Source organism: Tachyglossus aculeatus, chromosome 14 (assembly GCF_015852505.1).
Source record: "Tachyglossus aculeatus isolate mTacAcu1 chromosome 14, mTacAcu1.pri, whole genome shotgun sequence".
Lineage (NCBI taxonomy): Eukaryota > Metazoa > Chordata > Mammalia > Monotremata > Tachyglossidae > Tachyglossus > Tachyglossus aculeatus.
The window spans coordinates 43,058,275-43,085,823 of NC_052079.1; the positions used below are offsets into that span (position 1 = coordinate 43,058,275).

The 27,549-nt window shown below is 42.3% G+C and overlaps 1 protein-coding gene across 1 annotated transcript in view; it reads right to left on the minus strand.

Moving 5' to 3' along the window:
• Positions 1-1,442: 1,442 nt before the first annotated feature.
• Positions 1,443-27,549, minus strand: part of LOC119936609 (tyrosine 3-monooxygenase-like) — a 47,688-nt gene continuing 21,581 nt past the window's right edge. The window contains exons 8-13 of the mRNA XM_038756071.1: positions 19,937-20,072; positions 17,983-18,052; positions 16,334-16,390; positions 7,796-7,891; positions 3,435-3,568; positions 1,443-2,167 (exon numbers count right to left, since the gene is read on the minus strand). Coding sequence (XP_038611999.1) covers positions 2,008-2,167; positions 3,435-3,568; positions 7,796-7,891; positions 16,334-16,390; positions 17,983-18,052; positions 19,937-20,072 — 653 coding nt within the window. The 3' untranslated portion in view covers positions 1,443-2,007. The remainder of the gene's footprint in view (positions 2,168-3,434; positions 3,569-7,795; positions 7,892-16,333; positions 16,391-17,982; positions 18,053-19,936; positions 20,073-27,549) is intronic.

The window sequence follows — 27,549 nt, forward strand, 5'->3', positions numbered from 1 at the left end:
CAACCAAAGATCTCCAACAGCTACCCCAAGTTAAAGACATTTTGTTTCAGTTTGTCACTTCCTAGGGCTATTGGTTTTGCCAGCAGTCCAATGACAAATGATTGCTTGAGGAACGAGGACCTTCCCAATTCTTCCCCCTTGGAAGTGGGCGAAGGTAATGCCGCATCACCCCAGGTAAGCAGATAAACTAAGGAAGGTGATGGGAAGGAGGTTTTTACTGAGGTCCGTTGCCTGCCAACCCATTGAAACCTCAGCTTTCCCCCTGCTGCCTGTGAACAAGGCAAGGGATAGGGCACATCATGAGTCAATTTGTTTCAACTCCTCTCCAACATCTTGGAGTTTGATTTTTCCATAACTCAACAGAGAAAGTGGCATTCCCCATCTCATCCACATTATTTCCTCCAGAGAACACCTTCTTGTTGATAAAAGTGAAAGTCTGAATTAATCCTTCCCAACACATTACTCAGGTTGAACAGGATCCATGCAGCCCTGCTCCCCGCACTCCCTGTTGCCGAAGTGTAATTCCCAGATCTTTTCCCTCCACCCCCATGCTATATGCTCCTCCTAGCAAGGCTTAGTCGAAAGAGCATGGGCTTGGGAGTCAGAGGTCATGGGTTCTAATCGTGACTCCACCACTTCGCTGTGTGACTTTGGACAAGTCACTTCACTTCTCTGTGCCTCAGTTACCTCATCTGTAAAATGGGGATGGAGACTGTGAGCCCCAGTCTCCACCTGGGCTCACAACCTGATTACCTGGTATTTACCCCAGCATTTAGAACAGTTCTTGACACATAGTAAGTGCTTAACAAATACCATCATTATTATTTTTATTAATAGTAGTAGTTATGGAAGTGCCAGACAGGCTAATGGCAGATTCAGTTTTGATTTTTGTCCCCAGCTGTAATATTGATCTAGGGTCCAGGCTGATAATAACAGCAAAGATAAATGAATGTTTCCTGTGTTTTCCAATCCCAGTACTTGGCTTCCATCCAGCTACATCCCTATTTGCTATTCAAGGGCAAGATTGCTTGTATCTGTGATTATCAAGGCATCGATCCCAGATGTGCGGCAAAGGGAAGGGGAGATGGACAGCAAAGTGATATTTGACAAAACTAATGAACCTGCAAAAGTCCTTAATAAGCAATGTCTAGGCTAGTGTCCTCCAAACTAACTCAGATTATTTGCCTTTTGGCTAAACTTTCTGGTTTACTCTTACCTTATTACACTTCCTCAGTTTGGGCCTGTGTATCTTTACCTCTACCCCATCCCTATTGTGTGGTCAATGTCAATGGGTAAGCGAGACAGAATGAAGATACCTAGCAAAGTCTATGAGTAGCCTTACTATATTATATATAATTATTATACATATAGCATTATTATATATGTACTTATTGAGCACTCATTCTGTGCAGAGTACTTTACTAAGAATATGGAGACTGCAATAGAATTATTAGATATGATCTGATAGAGATATTAGATATGGTCTCAAGTTTCTTGCATTCTAAGCAGAGAAGAGAGACACTAAAATAATTACAGGTAAAATGAAGTAATGAAGTATAATGATATATACTGAGTAGATGTGGAAGGAGGGGGAGTGAGTACACAAGGGCTTAAGTGGCTTTGGAAGTACTAAAGTGGCAACTGGGGAGTCCTAAAGTGGAAATTGAGGAAAGCCTCCTGGCAGGGATCTGATTTCAGAAGGGCTATGGAGATGGGCAGAACAACAGTTGAATGTGAAAAGGGTAGGAGCTCCAGACAAGGAGGAAGGATATCAGTAACAGGTTGGAGGCCGTAGAGATCAGAATGTGATGTAGTAAATTAGCTTCAGAAAAGGAGGGTTAGCTTGAAAAAGGCCAGGAATAAATGAAATCATAAGAAAAAACAATGTGATTTTTAAGATGCAGGTTAACCTGCAGCCTTCCTACTTATTGCCAGCGCATGGCCATAGCCCCCTGGAAAACCCAGGAGAAGTCACCTGATGTGCTCAGCCTGGCTGCTGATGCAATCTTAGGCAACATTTTCGAGAGCAAGACAGAGGTGCTTTTGGTCATCTTTCATTGGGTTAAGGACAGTCTTGACCTTCTGGGGCAAGCCTAGAATCTTGATGCTGCAGGACACAGAGTCATAGCAAGCTGAGAAGCGCTTCTTCATCATCAGGGCATATTTTCTATGGAAAAAAGAAAGGATAAAGGAAAAAGTATTATGTCAATGGTCTTAACTGCACACCCACGGAGTGTGAAGCACTTAGCTCACGTTAGACACCAATTCCCAACTCACAATCTAATAGAAATCTAAGTCATTCTTCCTAACTAAATATGTGTGTGTGTGTAGATAGATAGATATGTATAGAAGAAAAAGGAAAATTGTTGTTTCCTTGCTCAGTTTATTACTTTGTTAGTAGTTTTCACCCTCAAAGACCGTTTCCTCGATTAGCTAAATTCTACAGTTGTCGGCTCTGTAAGATAAACAGCTAAAAATGTGTGGACTTCAAGTCTGAATTTATGCAATTTAACAAATATTTACTGAGTGTCCATAGGATAAATAGACCCAAACTCAGTCCCTCATGGGACTTATGCAGAGGGCTCGCTCATATATCAGAAACACAAATGAGGTAATAATTTCTTTTTTAACATCCTTGACCATTTTTCCTTCAAACTTTGAAGACAGAAATTAACAAATTCAGGAAAAATGAGAAGAAAACATAAAGAATGAATAATTTTTTATCAAGATATTTAATAATTTTAAAAAGAGATACCATACAATATTGAAGTATGTTTACCCATATTATTTAATGTATATGTCTAGTTTAGAGGGGGTTAAGAATACATTATGTTTCTTTTTGGTTTCAAGAATTCTTTGGCTGAATAACTTTTCTATTCAGATGACATTTTCTTTTTGCTATGAAAAATGACTGTTTAAATTGGTTTGAAAAAAACAGACGCAGACTACATTGAATAGATTTGTGGGTAAACAACCTATTAATCCTTAATGTCACAAGGATTAATGCCTGAAATCCTGCTATTCCTTTAGTATTTATTGCCATTCTTGTCTTTTATACTTTTATTTCATCTTTCCTTTGTGCCTGTCTCCAATCCTTTAAAAATTGTGGGTCCCCTTAGGGGCCTGGGCCCAGTTCTTTATCTCTTCTTTGTCTTTGCCAGCACTAACTACAGGGTTTTACACATAATAAGCACTTAATAAATGCTATTACTATTGCTGTTACTATTTCTGCTACTACCGAGTGGCATGGCAGTAAGGGACTTTAGCTGGGTGAGTGAAAGCCTGTGATGATTGATTAATAGAATCTACATGCAGTAAACTGGGGCCTAATTCCCACTGCAGTTTCCTCTTACAATGGAATTAGGCTCACTGGATATGCCCAAGACAGTTCCACCCACCTTCAACGTGCCCCAGAAGGAAAATACACACTTAACTGTAGTTTAGCTTTGGCATCGTCAAAATTTTCTGATACAAAGTAGACAGGCTGAAAGGTCTGGTCTTGATAAGGCTGAACCGCAGTCACTTCCAGATCAAGTGGTTTGTATTCTGGTTTGTTTGATAAGGCATACTTGAAGGGAACACAGAGAAGGTTAAAATACAGTAAATCAGCACCAGCACAATAGCATAGACATGGAGCTGCTCCAGATGTGTCTTTCTTGTTGGAAAGGAGAACTGTGACCAACCTACTGTTGGATTTTTGGCTTGTGATTGATTTAGTCAGAAAGGCTGGTCCTCGTGGCTTGGACTCGAAGTTACCATCCTGGGTGGATCCAGGATCTATTTCCCTCCTTGAAGATCCAACTGATTGTTCCATGCATTTGAATCGAATGGCAAAATGATCTGGTCAGAGAAGCCAAGTTTGAGGCCTTGTAGGGATGCTGGTACTAACTCTATTGCATTGTACTCTTCCAAGCGTTTAGTACAGTACTCTGCACATAGTAAGTGCTCAATAAATACAATTGATTGAGTGATTGGATCGCCACTCAGATAAGGTTTTGTTCAGGGAGCTGTGCTTTTACAATAGGGTAGGAGAGAATGCTGTAGAATCTGGGGCAGGACTGCCTAAGTAAAGGAGGGGATTAAGCACCAAAGGAGGCTATTTGGGGGCTGAATAAACCCATTGGGTGGTCTACAGGGAACAAATCAAGCTTATAATTCTTCAATTTTCCCTGTGGCTTGCACTTTGCTAATCCATCTAGTGACTTGCTTTTTTCAAACTTTTGCCTTTATCTGGAAATGACCTTCTACCTTCACCTGAAATTGACCCTGAGCCAGTTTTGCAAAAGGCCCTGAAATCCTTAGGGACTGGTTGGATTTTCCCCAGAATGAAGGGGGCACAAGAGAAAATGGCACCTTTCCTTCCACATCAATTTCCACTGGAAATGAAACTGCTGGAAATCTCTGAACACAGTCCAGGGGTGGAGGAGACATCCAACCGCACTCTCAAAGCTGGAGGATTTCAATGAGCTTGAAAAAAATCCTGTCCAAATTTCAAAGCTTGTTGCTCAACTCTGACTTCTGTCCCAAATCACATGATTGAGGTAGTGATGATGCAGAGTGACCCATCTTATGGGCCAAGAAAATGCAAGCTGTATCTTTTCTGATTTCCAGAATTCTCTTGTTTGCAAGGAGAAGCTCTAAGGAAAGATCGAGAAATCTAAATCCAAAATAGCCATTATTATGATAGTTAAATACTGATGCAGCACTGGAAACAGAGTTAAACAACTCAGGCAGCCAGCAACTCCAAGGGTTTCTCTACAGCAAATAGAGCATGCACATTGTTGAATTCTGCCAAAAGTCAACTACAGGCCATTAGCTTTTACTATATGAAGAATTGAGACCAGATTGGGTGTTAAAATGATATGATACCGAATATTTGACAGTTTTGGTAAAATAAAATTACACTGGAAAAAAGAAGAATCTCTTTGGGAGTTTGCACATGCTGATGGGAAAGTTCAATTAACCAACAAGAAGCTTCTGAGTTCTTGGTTGGAAGAGCCAGAGTACATTGGAGTACAGCCATCTCTTGTTATAACAATAATGATAGTAATACTAATGATATTTGTTAATTGCTTACTATATGCCAAGCACAGTATGAAGCACTGGAAGAACAGATATTTAATTTCGATTTTACAGATAGGGAAACTGAGGCACAGAGAAGTTAAGTGGCTTGCCCAAGGTCACACAGGAGGCAGGATTTGAATCCAAGTCCTCTGACTCCCAGGCCCATGGTCTTTCCACTAGGCCATGACAATCCTCCTCTTTTAGAGATTTTTTTTATGACAGAGCTATTGAACTTTAATGCCAGCATTTATTTTATAGCATTGTCTCACTTAAAGAAATGCTGAAAAGTAAATCTGGTTTTAAACACTTCCCTTGCTCTCCTCCTCAACCTTTGAAGCATTTTGATTGACTTGATAATGTGAGTGAACTCCATTTCAATTTCACGTTGGATAATGGGAGATCTGTTTCTCTCTGTATATGGATCTATGTACATATTATAGATCTTGGCAGTTCCAGTATGTTAGCTGCTCGCAGTCTCGTATCCTTGTTATTCCTGCTGAAGCATGGTGTACAATGAACAAAGAGGCAGACAGCAGTGCCACCTACAAGGAACTGCCTACCAAGGGGCACAAACTGCTTGCACTGTAATCAGTTCCTCCATGCAGTTTCTTAGTCTTGAAATCTCAGCATCTAAGCTCTCAAAATGATTCTCGATCTGCAGTTGGATAGATGAGAGCGGGATTTGTACAGGAGAAATATGTCGAGTGAGAAGCAACGTGACCTACTGGAAAGAGCACGGGTCTTGGGCAAGTTACTTAGCTTCTCTGTGCCTCAGTTACCTCATCTGCAAAATGGGCATTCAATACCTGTTCTCCCTCTTACTCAGACTATGAGCCCCAAGTTGGACCTGATGATCTTGTACCTATCCCAGTGCTTAGTAGAGTGCTTGGCATATAGTAAGCGCTTAATAAATATTATTATTATTATTACTAATAATAATAATAATATGTGCCCCTGAACAATGATAAAGTCATTTACTATATGGACCCTTGAGGTCCCCAAGAGCTAAAGTCTCTCTACAAAGCAAGACATTTTCCTCTTTCCCTATCAGCTTGAATCCTGTTCCAGTATCATTCATGTTCTGAAAGAAAATTTGTACCTGCTTTTCTTAGACTAGCACTCTGATTTGTCAATCTCCCAGCTAACTGAGGAGGATATAGAAAACAGCTTTGTCATCATCTATTAAAAAATACACTTATTGCCATCTTGGTCTAATTTCCCATCTAATAAGCAGCATCCTTTGCACCCAAACCCTCTCCTTCCCTCTCCCTCTCCTAAGAAGCAACTTCCTAATTTTGTTATCAAAGACTCATTTCCACGATAGGGAATAAATACTGCTTTTTACACTTTCCACAAGGAATGCAACAGAAAAGCTGAGCTTTAGGTGTCATTGGTGGAAGATAAGAATCTCTATTCCCCCATTTAGGGGGCCTTAATCCAAGCAGAACTGCCCTAAGGGAGATTAAAGGTCAAGACATGTAGACAGTGTCAGGTTAATCGGTTGCCCCAAGTGATAATCACCTCTACTCCTCCTCATTTTTGAAATAATGGGCAGAGGATCCAGGTGACCAAGCTATGAATGAGGCAGACCAGTCCATTCAGGAAACAGCAAATGTGACTAACTCTGGCTTTTATACACCAAGACCAGAATTACTGTTTCTCCCACTCAGGATCCTGGCCTCAAAGTTCCAAACCATCCTCCCGTCATGGGTAGCTAAAAAGAGATTTATTTAAACCTTTGTCCAAACTCTATCATCTAACCTCTGCAGCACTTTTCACCCTTTAACCTAGGTATTACAAAAGGTAAATATCTGGGAACAACTGTCCCTGTGCCCTTTATTACCTTGCTTAAAGCCCAAATAAATATTCAGCTGGCCCCAAGTATTGACAAAACCTTTGCCTGTCTCTTGGATGTTTAGTGAAAAACTAAAGGGCACATAACGTTTTCTGTTAAGAAGCCCAAGGAAAGCCCGGGGAAACCGGGGGATGTTTAAAGGACATGCCTTTATGCCTAAGAATCAACAATTAATCAAGAAAAATGCAGTTTCATAAAAATCCTCAGTGACATTAGTATATGGTTTGACATTTCCATTTCTATTTTGTATTATTTACTGTTCTTATAGCACTCTAATGCTTTCCAAACATATGCAAAATAAGCTAGTAAAACAGCCGTAAAACACACAACCCCATGATACTAAGAGAATTAGCACTGACTCTCCAGTTCAAAATTGGTCTGTGGCTTTAGAAAATGTTTGGATTTATGGATTTTTGAATGAAAAGTGATACTGTGATTTTTACAGCAACATCAGCAACTACTTGATGCTTTTCACTCTGGTAGCTGAGTCCTTACTTGATTTATGTAAACATAAGGGGCAATTTCATCACATTTCATTTTCCCAACAATAAATGGGCTAAATTCTTATCAGGCTCAAGACTGCCCTCTACTGTATAACGTGAGCAGAGCTAAAGATTTCCGTTAGACAAAGAAAGCCGAAGTACAATTGGAGAAGGTGAGAAAGCAGATTTATGACTGTACCAACATAGTCACGGGAAAGAATAATATAAATGTTCATCTTGGAAGAAGTCACGACTCTAGTATTTTCTCCACTGCTCTTTCGGGCCATGCCACATCAGTGGAAAATGTGAATTTGGGGATGAGAGGATTGCTTCAAGGAGGACGGAATGCTTTCAGAAGGGGGCCTCTAGAGAAGAGAACAAATGGCAGTCTTACCATGAGCTCTCCATATGATGAAAGAAGTCCTGCCCCATAGGCTTTGATGGATCCATTTTGTTTGCAGAGCCCAAACTCAACAGTAAACCAGTACAGCTAATAATCCAAACGAGAAAGAAGGAAGAAAGAAAAAATTATAGCAGCGGTAAAGGTCAGTACCAGACATTTGCTTGGCCAGTGAAGCATAGTGATAGACATTCTGTGCGTTTATGAAATCTGTCTCCCTGTTTTCAGGCAGGACAGCACCTAATCCCCCAGCCTAGCAGATAGAGCCCAGGCTGGGGAGTTGGGAGGATCTGGATTCTAATCCTGTCTCGCCCACTTTTATGCTGTATGACCTTGGACAAGTCAGTTCATTTTTCTGTACCTCAGTTACCTTGTCTGTTAAATGGGGATTAAGACTGAGAGCCCCATGTGGGTCAAGGACTGTGTCCAACTTGACTAACTGGAATCTACCCCAGGGACTGTGTCCAACTTGACTAACTGGTAAAGTGCCTGGCACATAGTAAGCACTTAAATACCATAAAAAAAGAGAGATTCTACTGTATCTTTCAACACCAACTCCATATCCTCCCTTAGTAATCCATTCCAATATTTAGGAAATCAAATTGTCAAGAAATATTAGCTAATAAAAATCACTCATGCTATTCAAGCTATGTTTGATTAAAACCATTTCTTCAAATTTTAGAGTATGTGGAAATAAAAAATGCAGTTTCCATGCTGTAAGAAACCGTGGAATTCTGGACCAACCAATAAGTTAATCAGTCATATTTATTGAATGCTTACTATGTGCCAAGCACTAAACTGAGCACTTGGGAGAGTGCACTATACCAGTCGATAGATATGTTCCCTGCCCAAAGTGAGTTTACAGTCTAGAGGGAACCTTTATTAACCAGGTTTCTCTTTCTCAAGTTAGATTTAATAGTGTGTTTTCATGTAGCTGGTACAGGATAATCAATCAGTCAATCGATGGTATTTACTGAATGCTTACAGTGTGTAGAGCACTGTACTGAGTGCTTGGGAGAATACAGCAGAATTGGTAGACATGTCCACACAGAGCTTAAAATCTACAGGGGAAGACAGACATTAATATTCACAAGTAAATTACAGATATGTATATAATTGCTGTGGGGTGAATATCAAGTGATAGGTGACACAAAAGGGAGAGGGAGTAGGGGAAAAGATGGCTTAATCAGGAAAGACCTCTTAAAGGAGATGTGATTTTAATAAGGCTTTGAAGGAGAGGAGAGTGATGGTAGAGTGATGGTCTGTTGTATATGGAGGGGGAGGGAGTTCCAGGCCAAAGGGAGGACATGAGCAAGGAGTCGACGGAGAGATAGATGAGACAGAGGTACAGGGAATACACTGGCATTAGAGGAGTAAAGCGTACAGTCTGGGTAGTAGTAGGAAATCAGGAGGTAAGATAAAAGGGGACAAACTGAGTGCTTTAGAGCCATTGGTAAGTGATTTCTGTTTGATGCGGATGGACAACCACTGGAGGTATTTGAAGAATGGTATGATATGGACTGTAATTTGTTTAGAAAAATTATCCAGGCAGTGGAGTGATGTATGGACTGGAGTGGGCAGGAGGCAGGGAGGTCAGCAAGGCAGCTGATGCGGTAGTTAAAGTGCTTGGATCAGTGCATTAGAAGTTTGAATGGAGTGGACAGGGCAGATTTCAGCAATGTTGTGGTCAGAAAAGTAATCTCAATTTCCAAAGCTGAACTACTCATCTTCTCTCCTAAACCTCATCATTCATTCATTCATTCAATTGTATTTATTGAGCGCTTACTGTGTGCAGAGCACTGTACTAAGTGCTTGGAAAGTACAATTCGGCAACATATAGAGACAGTCCCTACCCAACAACGGGCTCACAGTCTAGAAGGGGGAGACAGACAGCAAAACAGAACAAGTAGACAGGTGTCAATACCATCAAAATAACTAGAATTATAGTTTTATACACGTCATTAGTAAAATAGAGTAATAAACATGTACAGATATACACAAGTGCTGTGGGAAGGAGGTAGGGCAGAGGGAAGAAGAGAGAATAAGGTGGGGCTCATTCTGGGAAGGCCTCCTGGAGGAGGCGAGCTAACAACACTGTTCTTCATGCCCCAGGAGATCTTATCTTTGGTGCCACTTTCAACTACTTAATGAGTTTTAACCCTCACATTCATTCTGTTACTCAATCCTGTTGGCTTTTCCTCTACAGTATTTCACAGTTCCACTCCACCCAATGGCCACAACCTTGATCCTAGTTTTCATCTTTTGACCAGACTACTATATTCAGCCACTGTTCTTCCTCAATCAGTGGTATTGACTGAACATTTACTGTGGGCAGAGGACTGTATGAAGCACTTCCCTTATAGAGAAGCAGTGTGGCACAGTGGAAAGGGCACGGGCTTTGGAGTCAGAGGTCATGGGTTCAAATCCCAGCTCCGCCAATTGTCAGCTGTGTGACTTTGGGCAAGTCACTTCACTTTTCTGGGCCTCAGTTACCTCATCTGTAAAATGGGGATGAAGACTGTGAGCCCCCTGTGGTACAGCCTGATCACCTTGTAACCTCCCCAGCGCTTAGAACAGTGCTTTGCACATAGTAAGTGCTTAATAAATGCCATCATTATTATTACGTGATATAGTGACAGCACCAGCACACTTTAAGGTAAATGTCCTCGTCAAACCTGCATGATTCTCAGAGGAACAACACTGAGTCTCCCCCTGCCCCTTTATGTGCATTTTTAGAAATTTTTCTTCCTCAGACATTGAGTGAAATAAAGAGAAATGAGGTGATTACTTTCTTTCTGAAAGTTCCTAAAGGGTCAGTGCTGGGACTGAGAATTATGACTCGACTACAGTTTTTGACCCCAAGGGCTATATAACATAGCACATAAACTTGGGCATCTGGGAAATTCTGTCATTACCTCCAAACCCAGTCTATCTGCCCATAAGTCATCAAACTTCCTGGTCACTGTAGGATGATTAAAAGTGTGTGTAAAGATTTTTCTCTCCCAGCCCTCCTCCCCCTATCCTGGCTCCAATTCCCCAGCTGTCTTTAGGACCAGTTATTCAAAAGATTTCTCCCCAGCCAGATTTTTTTTTTTCATGGAACTCGTTAAGCCCTTTCTATGTGCCAGGCACTGTAGAGAGTGCTGGAGTAGATGCAAAGTAATCAGGTTGGACACAATCCTGGTCCCACATGGAGTTCACAGTCTAAGTCAGAGGGAGGAGGATTTAATTCCCATTTTACAGGTGAGGTAACTGAGACCTAGAGAAGTTGTGACTCCCCGAAGGTCCCACAGCAGACAAGTGGCATAATAATAATAATAATAATAATGATGGCATTTGTTAAGCGCTTACTATGTGCAAAGCACTGTTCTAAGCACTGGAGGGATACAAGGTGATCAGGTTGTCCCATGGGGGGCTCACAGTCTTAATCCCCATTTTACAGATGAGGGAACTGAGGCCCAGAGAAGTTAAGTGACTTGCCCAAAGTCACACAGCTGACAGTTGGCAGAGCTGGGATTTGAACCCATGACCTCTGACTCCAAAGCCCGGGCTCTTTCCACTGAGCCACGCTACTTCTCTAATCCAGGTCCTCTCACTCTCAGACCTGTGCTTTTTACATTAAGCCATGCTGAGTTGAATTTCATATGCAGAATATATGCCAAAATGTGTTAACCTCACCACAGAATGCCCTATACCGAGCAATCTTGTTTCAATTAAAAATAAAAAACTGGAAAGACCAAACTCCATCTTCTCTAAAGAATAAGTCAAAGGAAGTGTTAAGAGTTCTACTATGATCTGAGACTCTTGTAATTTTGTCCACTAGAATGGACTCTCCTAATGAGAGGATGCTAATAATTAAGGTATTTGTTAAGTGCTTACTATGTGTCCAGCACTGCACTAGATACAAGATAATCAGGATCCACTTAAGGCTCACAGCTTAAGGAGTATTGAATCCCCTTTTTGCAGATGAGAAAACTGAGGCACAGATAAGACAAGTTGTGGAACCGGGATTAGAACTGAGGGCCTCTGATTCCCAGGCCCATGCTTTCTTCCATTAGGCCCCAGTGCTTCTTGTTGGGTGGCTAACAGTAACTCATAGGCACGCAGCCAGAATTTCTGACCACTCCCTCTCCATCCTGCTGGAGGAGGATCAAAGAACCGGGAAGAGGTGGTGCTTCGGGAGCAATGGAGGGAACTCTGAGGAAACCGGAAAGAGGCTATTAAGCTCCTGGTAGTAGATCTCTGCCCAGATGCCACTGAATCTCCTCCGCCAAGCTCCTTTAGACTGGCACCCCATAGCTTTCTTCTCTCGGCCCATTGGGATTCCCTCCACCACTAAGGCTTCAAAGGTGGCCCACCTTCTGGAGGGAGGGTGGGCTGCAAAAGGTCAATGTCGGGGGAAGGCCTGGGCTTGCTCTCGGGAGCCACCGGCAATCTTCCAGGCAGTTGCCGGCCCTCCCTTGGGAGACGTAAGCCTCAGCTGAAGACGTGGGCGCCGGAACTGTTCTGACTTGGGCTCCTGCTCCTTGCCTTCCTGCGGTCTCAGATCCCTCCCCCGGGTCTGAAGTTTTAGGGTAGTGAGTGTTTTGGGTCAAATTACTTCACTTGAGGTGCCAAGAAACTACACGGATGGAGAACGGCTGCGATCGGGCCCCGGGGAGGTCTGTGTTACAACACAATCGTGAGTTGCTAGGACCGGGCTGGCCTGTGAAAGTGGGGAAGCCAAGGGCTGCATTGCTCAAACGGTTTCTAAGTGAAGTGCTTTAGCAAGGGAGATGAGTTTAATTTTGCCTGACTTTTCTTCAGGGATTGGCACAGCCAATTAGAAAGCTGCCACAGCGAAGACCTCATGCAAGGTATGTCCAACCCAAAGCATGGAACCGCTGGGTCAGAACAGATGGCCGAGATGTGTGGGAGGGAGCGTGACATGCAGAAACGCTCATTTAAGGTAATCCGCAACATTTTTAATAATAATAAAAAAGACTTTCCACCTGCCTTCCAGCGATGGGCTTGCCAAGTCTGTGTGACTAAGGAGAATTTCATTACTGTTCCAACTGCCTTGCCCTTGGTTTTAATCCAGGTCCAGGAAGTTGGGTCCCTAGTGGCATTAGGCTTGCCAATTTGTACTTCCCAAGCGCTTAGTACAGTGCTCTGCACATAGTAAGCGCTCAATAAATACGATTGATGATGGTTAGGCTTCCTACTCCACTGGGATTCCCCAGCATGCAATCTGCTGTTGACATCCCGCTCCAATGGGTGCCCCAGCATGCTATCAGTTATCGATGTCCCACTTCACTGGAATGCCCCAACATGCCATTTGCTGATTTGAGCTATTCTGTGGGCTTGATGTTTGCTGTAATCCAAAGGGGTCGCCAGGTGAGGACTAGTCATTGGCAAAAATGAATGCATGATATCTGTCATCAAGAGCGCCCCTCCCATCCTCTCCCCCCACCGGGCACTAGTATTTGACCATTACCAACTCTGCTTTAGACATTTTCCTTGCATGGGTTCAGTTGCTGACTAACCCCAGGTAAAACAAAACAGTTGAACTTGCCATCCAAAATGGCTTGAATTAGGTCAGGTGATCCAAGTTCCGAGAGAGAAGCCATGTGGTCCAGTGGGTAGAGCACCGACTTGGGAGTCAGAAGGACCTGGATCCTAATCCCAGCTCTGCAACTTGTCTGCTGTGTGACTTTGGGCAAGTCACTTAACTTCTCTGTGCCTCAGTTACCTCATCTGTAAAATGGGGATTAAGATTGTGAGCCCCATGTGGGACAGGGACTCTGTCCAACCTGATATCTTTGCAACCACCCCAGCATTTAGTACACTGCCTGGCACATAGTAAGTGCTTAAATACCACAATTATTATCATTATTACTATTATTACTACTAATAATAAGTCTCCTCCACTACCGTCCTTCAGGCAGCAGGTCCTTCAAGTTCTGAAATTCATAGAATGGACTTCCCAAGAAAATATCACAGTTTCCAAGCTGAGTGAAGAAAGCATAGACTTGGGAATCAAGAGTCCTGGGTTCTAATCCTTTGCTCCACCATGCACCAGCTGAGTGACCTTGGGCATGTCATTTAACCTTCCTGTGCCTCAGTTTTCTCAGCTGTAAAATGGAAAAAAATACCTATTCTCTCTCCCCCCTAGACCCTGAGCCCTAGGTGGGACAGGGAGTGTGGCTGACTGTAGTGTATTTACACCTAAGTACTTGGCACACAGTAAGCACTCCACAAATACCACAGTTAAGATGGTTCTTCTTACTCATACTGGCTTTCATTTGCAATTCACTTTGATAAACAACCACATGGTGTTTGCCTCTGTTGACAGTGCTGAAGTGCCTGAGAGAGCTACAGCCGATGTTCTGTCTTCCTGGCATGCACAGTGGAAATGAGCCTATTCCTCTCCTTACCAAAACAGGAATATTTTCCTCCTTCGTAACCAAGGGGTTTGGAAGAGGTTACATGGTTAACCTTGCCTTCAGCCCCCAACTGTCCAATTAAAGGATTGCCAGCCCTGACTGGGAGTGAGAAGGGGTAGGAGGAGGGAAGAGTTAGGAAAGGAAAGAGGGATCAGATGACAAAGAAGGAAAAAGCAAAGTAAAGCATGTATGCACACGTCATCAGAAGAGAAGATGAGGTGGGGAGGGTGGGATGGGGTAGGTTGGGGTACAGTAATAAAACTCAAGCATGCATTGATGCCACACTGGAAGCTGTTAGCATTGCTATAGGAAGTGAGCACAGCGTCCAACCAACAAAAAGATACTTCTCCCAAACAGAGAGCTTTCATTTGAAAAAATATTAGGCACTCAGTATAGCAGTAGGTATTGAATGCTTCTCAAAAAAAAAACAACAACACATGAGGCCTTCTCCAATTAGGTCCTCTTTTCCAGGGCTCACTCTCCCTTCTGTGTTGTCTATGCACTTGGATCTGTGACCTTTGGACATTTGGTATTCATCCCATCCCCAAACCCAAGGCACTTGAGCCCATATCTTTAAATTATATACTACATTCATTCATATTATTGTCTGTCTCCCCCTCTCGACTGTAAGCTCATCATAGGCAGGGAACATGTCTGCCAATACTGTTGCATTATACTCTCCCTAGTGCTTAGTACACTCTGCACATAGTAAATGCTTAGTAAATACCACTGATTGATTGAAATACACACACACACACACACACACACACACACACACACACACACTTAGTATGGATGGTAATTCAAACTCACAGCATCATTATAAAATAACAGTCAATTCACAGTTCTTATTGGTGCAGTGACTAACTGGGCTAATACTTTAAAAATAGTTTGACCTCCCTTGGGAAAAGTGGCAATAGGTTCAGAGTCTTAAATGCAAGGAGGTGGCATGGCTAGCAAAACAACTCCATCTTCAAATTGAAATTGCATTTACATATTGGGTCTGAAATAACTATCTTGTGGCTTCTTTGGAAAAAGTGTTCAATGGCAAATCAACTTGCTGCTTAATAGCCTCCTTTCTCTCATCCTCATTTTCAATTGAGAAGCAGCGTCGCCTAGCTGATAGAGCGTGGGCCTGAGAATCAGAGGACCTGCATTCTAAACCCAGCTCCAAAACGTACCTGCTGTGTGACCCTGGGCCAGTCATTTAACTTCTTTGAGCCTCAGTTCCCTCATCTGCAAAATGGTCATTCAATACCTGTTCTCCCTCCTACTTAGACTGTGAGCTCCATGTGGGACCTGATTATCTTTTATCAACCCCAGCACTTAGTACAGTGCTTGGCATGTGGTAAACACTTAACAAGTACCGTAATTATTAATTGAATAAAGGAGTAAATGGTACTGGAAAATTTGTGATACAACCCAGTTTGTCTTGAAAAACCCAGGTTGGGCATTGACAGACAAGGCAGCAGATCTGTGTTAGCTTCCTGGGAAATACCTCCTGATTGGCCTTGAAATTTTCAAGAGGGACAGCTGAAATCTGGGTGCAACCCTCTCCCTTGCCTCACTGTCCCTCCCCTTCACACTTATACTCTGCTGACAGTCAGCGCAACCTCTGGGGACCACCTAGGCTAGAAATATGGTTGAGGGACTGAGTTGAGAGGTAGCAAGACCTAACATTTTCTCTGTCAATCAGCCTTCCTCACAGACATTAGGATTTCCAGGGGCACTGGGGAATAAAGTTAGGTATCTTGCCTTTAGCAATATGTGGGGCATCTCCATGATCCTCCCACTGCTGGCATTAGTTAGCGGCTAAAGCACCAGGTTTGTCCTGTGAGCATTTTGGGTAAAATTGAAATTCTTACTGGAAAAACCCATCTGTACTAAGAACCTCATCTGTAAAAAGGGGATTAAGACTGTGAGCCACATGAAGGTCAGGGATTGGGTCCAACCTGATTACCTTGTATCTAGGCCAATACTTAGAAGAGTGCATGAAATACAGTAAGCTCTTAAATACAATAGGTACTATTAACACTTTTACCCCTCTTGCGATCTCCTCTAGACTCCTTGTATTTCAGTAAAATGTGAAAGTGCAATGTATACTTACTGTTGCCAGCTTTTGGATCTCTGAATCGGATGACCCAAGAGAAGCTAGACCAATATCCTAGGGAGGAAAAAAAGGAAAGAGGTTACTGAGCAGTATTTATGACGGCTGGGATCAGATATCCTCGTTAGCCCCTTGAACACCATATTAAATAGTTTTAAATAAAAATATTACCCCACATTTTCTCTTGCCTTCCACAATCCCTTTATCATCATCACTAAAAAGTATTTCTTAAGCCCCCTCCTATCTATGGAACTGACCTGGGTATGAAACAAGTTAGTTTCTGGCCTTGATCTTTCAGCCTTCTAAGTAAAATTCTTCTTCAGAAAATCAAAATAAGATAGAGCTAACTGAAGTTTGAAAATGAACGTAACTACTGCTATGAAATTAAGAAAATCAAGCCTAGCGGGGAGGCTCACGTTTGTTCATTCAGTTGTACTTACTGAGCGCTTACTGTGTGCAGAGCACTGTACTAAGCGCTTGGGAAGTACAAATCGGCAACATATAGAGATGGTCCTTACCCAACAACGGGCTCACAGTCTAGAAGGGGGAGAAGTTGTGGTGCTCGGTGCTTAGAATAGTGCTTGGCACATAGTAAGCACTTAAATACCATCATAATTATCTGTACCCTTCAGGCACTTGATATTCATCATACCCTCAGCCCCACAGGACTTATGTACATACCTGTAATTTATGTATTATTATGTATATGTATGTAGTAATGTATTAATGTATATGTAATGTATTAATTACATATATGTATGTATTAATGACTCTCCCCCTCTAAACTGTAAGCTCGTGTGGGCAGGGAATGTTTCTACCAGCTCTGTGGTATACTACTCTCCCAACTGCTTTGTACAGTGGTCTTGATACAGTAAGTGCTCAGTGAATGTCATGATTGATTATGGAGGCCTTATTTGATTTAAACTTCAACTTCCATTTATCTAATAAAACACTCTCGTCTACTGCGTGATACTCAAAACACAATGTTCAATACAAGATCACTGTCATAATCAATATTCAATGGGCCCCTACTGTGTGCATAGCACTGTACTAGGTACTTGAGATCATACAATAAAAGCAGAAGAAACTGCCCCCTTCCTTGAAGAACTTAATTGAATAGATATGTTCACACAGGTTTATGTTCATTTAAATTACAGCTTCTTGCTTCATTGTAGTTTCTGAACTGCATTTCTTTAAAAACTGACAGAAAAAAAAATAGAGCCTCTTTAATTGGACCACCATGAATTTATTTTCCCTGCACAAACAATAGAGGAAGCAAACACTCTAAAAAGGATCTGCTCTGTCACAAAGTGCATAACTCGTGTGACAGTCTAGCTCCTCCATTCAAAAAATCAGTTCAGGAATACAAGGATGAGATGAACATGAGGCACTAGTGAGTGGGAGCGTGCCCCAGTTGGCCTTGGGATTGGGAGGCAAGTAGGATGTCAATGACATGAAGGAATTCATTCATTAAACATTATCATGGTGCTGGAAAGAAACTTCTACATTTGAAATGACCAAACTGGACATTTAGAACTAAAATTAGCCCATCTCGGAGCCTTCCACTCCTTGCTGCTGAAATGACCACCTGGTCCTTTCAGGAATTCTCTAGTTGGTTAAAACCCAAATGAATAGGAAAATTTAATTACCTGTGAAAATTGAGCAAATGCTTTGTCTGCTAACATGGGGATGTGACCCAATAATTCATGGCAGCAATCACTAGAATAATAAGGCAGAGAATAATATTATCTTCTAAAAACCTCTGGATCCTCCATTGTACCCTGAGCAACAGGAGAAGGGTAGAAGGAAGGGAGAAAGAAGATGGACTGAACTAGTCTGGCCTCAAGCCACAGCCCAGACTGTATGGAACAAAACCAGGTGAGAGGGCTCAGATCAGCTGGGAAGATAGAGACAGGTGAGGGGAGGGAAGCTCAAGAAGGGACAATTCATGAAGTTGGAGAGAGTCAACCACAAAGAAAAATGGAAAGACACAGAAAAGATGAGAGGTGGTGAGTGTATACACAGGTGGGTTGAAAAAAGAATTGAGATCTTAAATTTCATGCAAATTCCCGATCGAATTTCAGCTAGGATGTAACATTTGAGAATTTATAGTGTAACAGGAAATGGAAGACATACACATTTCTCCTTTTCGAGATGTAAACAGAAACTGTCAATAACACAGATGTCTCTACAACCTGCTTAGTCAATGCTAGTGAAGAGTGTGCTTCTACTGTAGTAGTACATCAGAAGGACCTGGGTTCTAATCCCAGCTCTGCCACTTTTCTTCTGTGTGATCTTAGGCAAGTCACTGTACTTCTCTGTGTTCATCTGTAAAATGGGGATTAAGACTTCGAGCCCCACATGGGACACGGACCATGTCCAAATTAATTAGATTGTACCTACCCCAGCACTTTGTACAGTGCCTGGAACAAACTGAGCTCTGAAAAAATACCATAAAAATACATATATGAACGTATGTGGGTCGATGAAAAAGTGATGTTTCCATTCAAAAACACTATTGTAAGTTCAAACAGCCTAATTTGCAGCAGACATTCAATTGCTAGCAAAAGATAGAAGCAGAGTTGGTTAATCGTCTATTACATATACAGTAAAATACTGTTTTCATGTTCATTTTACATATATTGTGCATATATTGACTGAGCACACTCAGAGCTCAAAAGAAAGGAAAACACATTTTGACAGCATGTCCAGATTCAGAAATCATCTGAAAGTCTCTGTTTCATATTGACAGCCAAAATTCCAGTTATTTTTTATTATACATCAGATTAGAATTGGCTCTTTCTATCCCTGCTGTAAGGTGCAGTATTCTTTACCTGTAGCCAAGTGGCACAAAGGAGAGGATTCCAACACCCCCTTAGAAAACATTTGAGTGACTCATTTCTCAACTCCAATTTACCACCTGTGTGGAACCACCATGGCAGGGAAACAGTGCAGCAACAAGAAAATGCACCTGGAAGCCCAGAATGCTTGAATGAATTATTTCAACTGAGATGAGAAAAACTCCATTTTTGTGGCCTCCATACTGCTTTTATCTCCCTTTCTCTCTAGCCATCTCTAATCTGCTAAAATGTAACAGCAAACTACAGGAAGCATTTGCTATGCTTGAGAAGGAGTAGATCATCAATCTAGATCAGTGAGAAGAAAAAAAGATCTTTTATGAATTGGGACACAGTCAAAACATTTGCCATAACTTTGCTTAGGCATACATCCCGGGCTCTGAGAACTGGCTTCTGATCTGTACCATCTGGTCTTTGGCCGTACACAAGTTTCTCCTGAGTAGATTCTCAAGGAGGCTCAAGCCCAACTTCCTAAATGAGTGGTCAGGAAGAAGTGACTCTAGACTGGAAGCTCATTGTGGGCAGAGAATGCGTCCATTTATTGTTATATTGTACTCTCCCAAGTGCTTATTATGGTGTTTTGTGCACAGTAAGCGCTCAATAAATATGATTGAATGAATGAATAAGTCCAGAAGTAATCACACAGAGCCCAAAGCATTTAGGAAGAAATAAAAAGCAATTGTATCAGAAAGCCAGAGAGCCACTGTCAAGAGAGCAGTCACAGGGAACGGCTTCTGGAACTTACGGTTCTGGAGAGTGCATTGGGGAAGAAGCATGCCTGATATACTGGGTGCTCTGGAAGACGCGGAAGGCTAAGCTAGCCAGGAAATCCCGAGCAGAGAGCAGTCCTGCAGCAGGTCTTAGCTGAAAGCCTGTTCTCTCTGCATTGATTAAGAAAGAAAATGCTTTCAGGATTTACTTACTGATAACATTACTCTGTTCAGTGGTAGAGTTCTTGCCTCCTGTGCGAAGACTGGATTCGGTTTCTGGCCAGGGCAAGTACATTTTCAGTGCTGAGAGCAGTGCTTGACATATAGTAAGTGCTTAACAAATGCCATAATTATTTGGTGGCTCTGTTTCCTCCATTACTTCCTAGCTTACTACAAGTTGTGTCTCCACAACCAAAACGAAGCAGACAGGCTCCAAGTATTCAGGCATCTGATAACGAGAAGTCTCCAGTCAGAGAAGCAGTATGGCCTAGTAGGTAGAGCATGGGCCTGGGAGCCAGAAGGACCTGGGTTCTAATCCTGACTCCTCCACTTTGTTGTGTGACAAGTCAGTAACTTCCCTGTGCCTCAGTTATGTTATCTGTAAAATGGAAACTGTGAGCCCCATGTGGGACTGGGACTGTGTCAGATCTGCATATACTGTATGCATCCAGCATTTAGAACAGTGCTTGGTACATAGTAAGTGCTTAACAAATGCTACAGTTATTATTATTAGGAAGATAGAAGATCATACTCAGTAGCTCTCTCTAATCGAGTGCACAGATTATAAGGAAGGGAGAGCAGGTATCTTACTTTTGCTTTACAGTGAGATCATTGAAATCCAGAGAGATTAAGCAATTTGACCAAGGTCACCCATAAGGCCAGTAGCAATGCTGAGATTAGAATCCAGGTCTCCTGACTCCCAGTTCCCAGCTTTTTCTCAAGGCCACACTACCTCATAAAATAAAATTTCAAGGAGTCTGCGAAACCATTGTAGATTTGAGACTATCCCGTTTAGGATTTTATTAATGACAGAATTGTATTCCTTTAGGGCAGGCTCTTTTTTAAATGGTATTTTTTAAGTGCTTACTACATTCCAGGCACAGTATTAAACACTGGGGTAAATAACTGGTATTCATTAAAGCACTTACTATGTACCAGACACTGTACTAAGTGCTAGTGTGGATACAAGCAAATCAAGTTGGTAGATTCAAGATAATCAGGTTGGACTCAGTCCAAGTTCCAAGTGGTCTTACAGTCCTAATCTCCATCTTTACAGATGAGGGAACTGAGGCACAGAGTCGCCCAAGATCATACAGCAGGTATGTGGCAGAGCAGGGATTAGAACCCAGGTCCTCTGACTCCTAAACCCATGTTCTTTCACTAGGCAATGCAGCTTCTCTCTATTACAGAAATTTCCTCTAGGAATTGATCAGCATGTGGAGAGCTCTGATAGGTCTTTGACACACAAAGAGAGAGCAAAAACTGGAAAATAATGTGGGGCAGTATGCATATGTCCCAGCATTCCATGGGATTTAGCCTACTCCACCTCCTTTCAGCATTGTCAAGAGGGAAAGGGGGAGGTATTTAAAGTAGGGATGTGTCCTGAAGTCCCAGCTCTCAACAAAAGCAATGTGGTCAACTTTCATAGAGCCCCAGGCTAGAAAAAAAGATGAGTTCCGATCTCAACTTTGCCATTAAGAGTCTGATAAAGCACCATCTCTTCACATCTTTCGATTTCTATAATAATGCCACTATTCTTCAACTGCAATTTCAAAACCCAAAATGGTTGGGTTTTGTTAATTTCAGCAGTTCTCAAGGCCCTTAGAGCAGAATTCAAAAGGGCCTCAGCACAGGTTCGCATAATCCAAATTCCCCAGATCACTCAGGCAAAAAACCCATTCTGCTTCTGCCTGAATTCCCTAGACAACTGGAAGAGATGTGTGTTGATAACCCGAATTATCTAGATAATTGCCCAAGCCTGTACTTTCCATTTTATGCCCTGACCTGCCCTTAACTTGAATACAGTTCATGTATCTTTGTGTGTTTAGTAACAATGTTCTGTTTTCAAACATTTATCCCAATCCACCCTCAGGAATAGGAAAGATTTTTGGATTACCATTAGCAGGAGAAGTGAATGTCTCTTTTGTTTAGTACTCAAGTTTCCATATTATTAAACAAAAAGCCTCTTTCAATTGCCAGGAAGAATCCTTTTTCTTTTATTTTTTTAAAGGGAGAGAATAGAATTGGACAAGAGCAGGAGAAAGGTTGGGATGTGGGAGGGCAGTCAGTGGAAGGGAAGAAGTGGAAGAGGGGTTGGCCTAGGCTGGTCTGAAAAGCAGGCTTTGAAGAGCTGCCCGAAGAGAACTTCTAGTGGATGAACAAGGTTTCACTCTTGGCCTAAGGAAACCTTTGCAAGGGCCTAAATAAAACAGACATTTTACTTAAAACACTTTGGTGCTAATGAGTTCCAGCTGTGTGGCAGAGCTAATTCCCAAGCCCAAACTGTTTCCCTAGAAAGAAACAATAGTGTCTGCCTCTGCCTATTTAACTCCTGAAAGTAAAAACAAAAGCAACCACCCAAAATCCTGGCCGTGATGCTCCTAGGTTAGATACTTACTAGACTGGGCTAGTTCAACCCTGTTTCCTTTACCTGAACATGAAACGTAACAGGGTCTGGTTTCCCGAGTGCTAGTCAAGTCAAGGAGCCTGGAGGACCAGTGTTCAAGGCTAGTGGAGACACCATTATGAAGTCACATTGTCTAGCAAAAAGAACATTTGGCTGAAGGCAGGGGATTTGGTTCAAGACTGGCCCTGGCTAGTTATAGGACTTTGCATAAATCACTTTGTGTCTTCACACCTGTGGTTTTCCACCTGTAAAATGAGCACAATGGTACCTATCACTCTACCTTTTAAGGACAATGAGAAGGAGAAATGAAATGGTACCTGAAGAGTCACTTTGCTCTTCAGAAGAAAGGCACAAGGTGCAACTTCTTGGTCTCAATATCATTTCCAAGGCTACCTCTGCTCTCTGGTTGTCATTTGAAGTCACAGGAAGTTATGGAGGGAGAATGTAATCCAGTATCCTAATTTGTAGAAGCATTCCAATTTGGAACTTGGCAGGGTCCTTTACAGTTGACCCCATCCCTAGTTCAACCATCCCAAACAGCTAAAACAGCCAGTGAAAGGGACTCTACATGCTTATCCTTCCAATTTCTAAACCCCTCACACTCAGGGAATCCTTCCTTTCTTTTATTACAGACTGGTCTCTCCAGAACTTAAAATGGAATTTGCTAGGGCAGACTGTAGCTCCCTCTTGTTTTTCTCAGACCCTCTCTGTGTCCTCATTTTCCCTTTCATGTTCCAGGACCATTTCCTCCCACTTCAAGCTCCAGCCCTCCCTTCTAACTGGTGAAGTGCCTAGAATCCATAGGAAAAAATGAGGATTTGAAAATGTTATTCCTCCCCGCTATAAACACACCTCAAGCACTTCATAAAGTGCTTTCTACACAGCAAGCATTCAGTAAATACTATTAACTGATTAATATCAAATTTAGTTACAGAGAGTTTGGTATCCCTGCAGTCAGCATTGCTCCTTCCAATGCCTCAGATTTTTCTTTTAAATGGTATTTGTTGAGCGTTTACTATATGCCAAGCACTATACTATAGTATCAGGTTGGATACAGTTTCTGTCCCACATGGGGCTCACGGTCTCAATCCCCATTTTACAGATGAGGTAACAGGCACAGAGAAGTTAAGTGACTTGCCCCAGATCACACAGCAGACAAGTGGTGGACCCAGGATTAGAAGCAGATTTAGTTCTAAAAATTCATCCCAATTTCATCTTCATTTTGCTCCCTCACTTCCTTGCTTTCATTTCTCTCCCTCACTTTCCCCTCATTCTTGAAATTCTAAAGCTCCACACTGTTTCTAAGAGCCATTTCCCCTCTATGTCCCCTTTGCCCTTGAGTTTGCCACTGAGACTTACCCCAGCTGCTCTGGCATCTCAGGGAGTACTCAAGTGAAAGAACAACAGAAGACAATGTTCACTAATTTAAGAGCATCTCTCTGGCTGCTGGTTCACTCCCATTCCAGTGCACTCCCATATGCTATCCCCAGAGTCCTGAGTCTGATCTAGGTCCTACCTTGTACCTTGACTATTTACTCTTTCAGGCATTTTTTCCCTTCACTGGCAATGATGCTTTCTATGAACAGCTGAAATCAGTGGGAAAATGCTTCCCTAAATTGATTTTAAAGGTTTTTTTCTGGTATTTTATAACTTCTGCTTCTCATGGGCACTGTTGGAATTGTTTATCTTAATGTGAAGCCCCATTGTTGAGTAGGGACTATCTCTATATGTTGCCGACTTGTACTTCCCAAGTGCTTAGTACAGTGTTCTGCACATGCACACAGTAAGTGCTCAATAAATACGATTGAATGAAAAATATTCCATTTCCATGATTTCCACATGCTGGGCAATATTACACTTATTGATCACTATTCTTGGAAATGTTGGTACTATCCTCAGTTTTGAACTCCAGCCACCTAATATAGTTCACAGGGAAATGATGACTTGAAAAAAAATGAAAACATCTCTATGAATGAGTTGGGGTTCTCTAGACACCACTGATGATATGTAATGTGCCTAGAACAAGTGTCCACTTCCTCTTGGCTACCGACTATTGTAGTCTCCCAAGTGCTAGTACAGTGCTCTGCACACAGTAAGTGCTCGATAAATACCACTGAAGTCTCTCCATGGAGTCGAGCCTGCTGTTGGGTAGGGACCGTCTCTATATGTTGTCAACTTGTACTTCCCAAGCTCTTAGTACAGTGCTCTGCACACAGTAAGCCCTCAATAAATATGATTGAATGAATGAATGAATATTCCTCTTCACCTTTCTGATCGTATTTGTTAAGCACTTACTGTGTGTCAATCAATGTTCAAAGTGCTAGGGTACATACAAGATAATCAGGTTGGATACCATCCTTGCCCCACATAGGACTCACAGTCTAAGCTGGAGGCAGAAGGATTTAATCCCCATTTTACAGATGAGGTTAACTTGAGGCACAGAGAAGTTAAGGGACTTGCCCAAGGTCACACAGCAGACAAGTAGTGTGAGTCAGGATTAGAATTCAGGTCCTCTGACCCCCAGCCCAGTGCTCTTTCCGCTAGGCAGTGCTCCTTCTTGTTTCCACAAGCCGGACCAAAGCAAGTAGAGAAAGGATGTTCCATCTAATTGGCTTCCCCTGTCTGAACAAGGTGAGATGCCACTCAACTTTCATGATCTGGGTGAGGTTATCCTGCATCTGTCTTTTGGAATTTGGTCAGAGGTGCATCAGATTCAATAAACATTCATCTGAACTCAGTCTCCTTTAAGTCTATGGACTGATGTACCTATTTTGCCAAGTATAGCAGCAGCTTCATGACCTAGTGGAAAGAGCACAGGACTTGGAGTCAGAAGATCTGGGTTCTACTCTCAGCTCTGCCATTTGTTTGCTGTGTGGACTTGGGCAAATCACTTTAACTTCCCTGTGCCTCAGTTTCATCATCTGTAAAATAGGGATTAAAATACCTGCTCTTCCTCCCTCTTAGACTGCAAGCCTTGTATGGGATAGAAACTGTCTGATCTGATTGTTTTGTAGCCACCCCAGTGCTTAGTACAGTGATTGGCACATAGAAAGTGCTTAATAAATATAAATACCATCTTAATTTGATTATTGTAACAGCCTCAGCTTTCGTCTGACACCTTCCTTATGGCTTGAAGAGAATGAACAGGAAGGGACTTTCTTTTTTTTTTTTTGAGTTTTTCTCTGGTGACTTTAGATTACAGTGAATTTGGCAGAGGGGAAGGTGGAAAAGGCACACACATCCAGTTTGGAAATGAATCTGGCAACGGGACTATACTATACTACAGAGCTAAAGCCTCATCCTTTGGCACTCCATATGTTCCATACTCCTCACCATTGGTTTTAAAACAATCCACCACCTTGTCCCCTCCTACCTCACATCGCTACTCTCCTTCTGCAACCCAGCCCACATGCTTCACTCTAGTGCTAACCTTCTCACCGTGTCTTGATCTAGCCTCACACCTGACCACTAGCCACATCCTGCCTCTGGCCTGGAGTGTCCTTCCTCCTCAAATCCGACAGACAATTATTCTCCTCCACTTCAAAGTCTTATTGAAGGCACCTCTCCTCCAAGAGGCCTTCCCAGACTGAGCCCCCACCATTTCTCTTCTCCCACTCCGTTCTGCATCTCCCTGACTTGTTCCCTTTGCTATTCCCAGCTCCCAGCCCCAAAGCACTTATGTACATACCAGTAATGTATTTATTTGTATTGATGTCTGTCTCCCCACTCCAGACTGTAAGCCCATTGTGAGCAGGGAATGTGTCATTGCTGCATTGTACTCTCCCAAGTGCTTAGTACAGTGCTCTGCACAGAGCAAGTGTTCAATAAATATGATTGAATGAATGAATAATGGTATTTATTGAGTGCTTACTATGTGCAGGGGCCCCATACTAAGCACTGGGTTGTCTATCCATCTCTCCATCAACCTCTCACCCTCATCCTGCCTCTGGCCTGGAATGCCCTCTCTCTTTATATCCAATAGACAATTACACTTCCCCTCTTCAAAGCCTTATCGAGGGTATATCTCCTCCAAGAGGCCTTCCCGTACTAAACCTGATTTTCCTTTCCTTCCACTCCCTTCTGTGACACCATAACTTGTTCCCTTTATTCACCCCTGCTCCCAGCCCCACAATACTTATCTGTAATTTATTGATTTATGTTAATGCCTGTCTCCCCCTCTTGACTGTAAGCTCACTGAGGGCAGGGAATATGTCTATGTTATCATATAGTACTCTCCTAAGCGCTAAGTACAGTGCTTTGCACATAGTAAGCACAATAAAAAACATTCATCATCATCATCCTCTCCTCCAACTCCCTTTATGGCCCACTATAGTCCAACTTGTACTAGTTTCACTCCACTGAGACTGTATTCCCCAAAGTTTTCAACAACCTCTCAACTATCAGCTCATCACTTTTGCGGTGCCTCAATATTTATCTTATCTTCAGTAACTCCATTATACCATCCATTTACCTACTCTACTATTTATACACTTCTTCCTCCTACCTGTAAATCATTTTCTATCTTTCTCCATTAGATTTTAAACTTATAGAAGTCAGAGACTGTATCTTCTACCTCTATCTTACAGAGTCCTACACAAAAAAGGTGCTCAATAAATTCTATTGCTTGAATAAATACAACTGATTGATTAATAACCCCTCCTGTGTCAACCTTGGGTTTCAGTCAGTCTATCATATGCATTGAGTGCTTGCTGTGTAGAGAACTGTACTAAGCCCTTGGGAGAATACAATATAATAATAAACAGACACATTCCCTACCCACAAGGAGCTTAATGCCTGCCACCTGGGGCTTAGGAGGTAAGATCCAGTGAGCCCAGTGATGGGGGAGCCAGCCACTTCCTATCCCACTGGGGATAAAAATTGTCTGGTCATGGCCTCCCCAGCAAGGGAGAGTCCTGAGGGGTGAGAGAGGAAGAAAAAAAAAAACCAGGGCTGAACCTGAATGTGGCAAATCAAGAATCTCCTTCAACTCAAGAGAGGCTTTTGGTTTTACTCAAGCAGAAA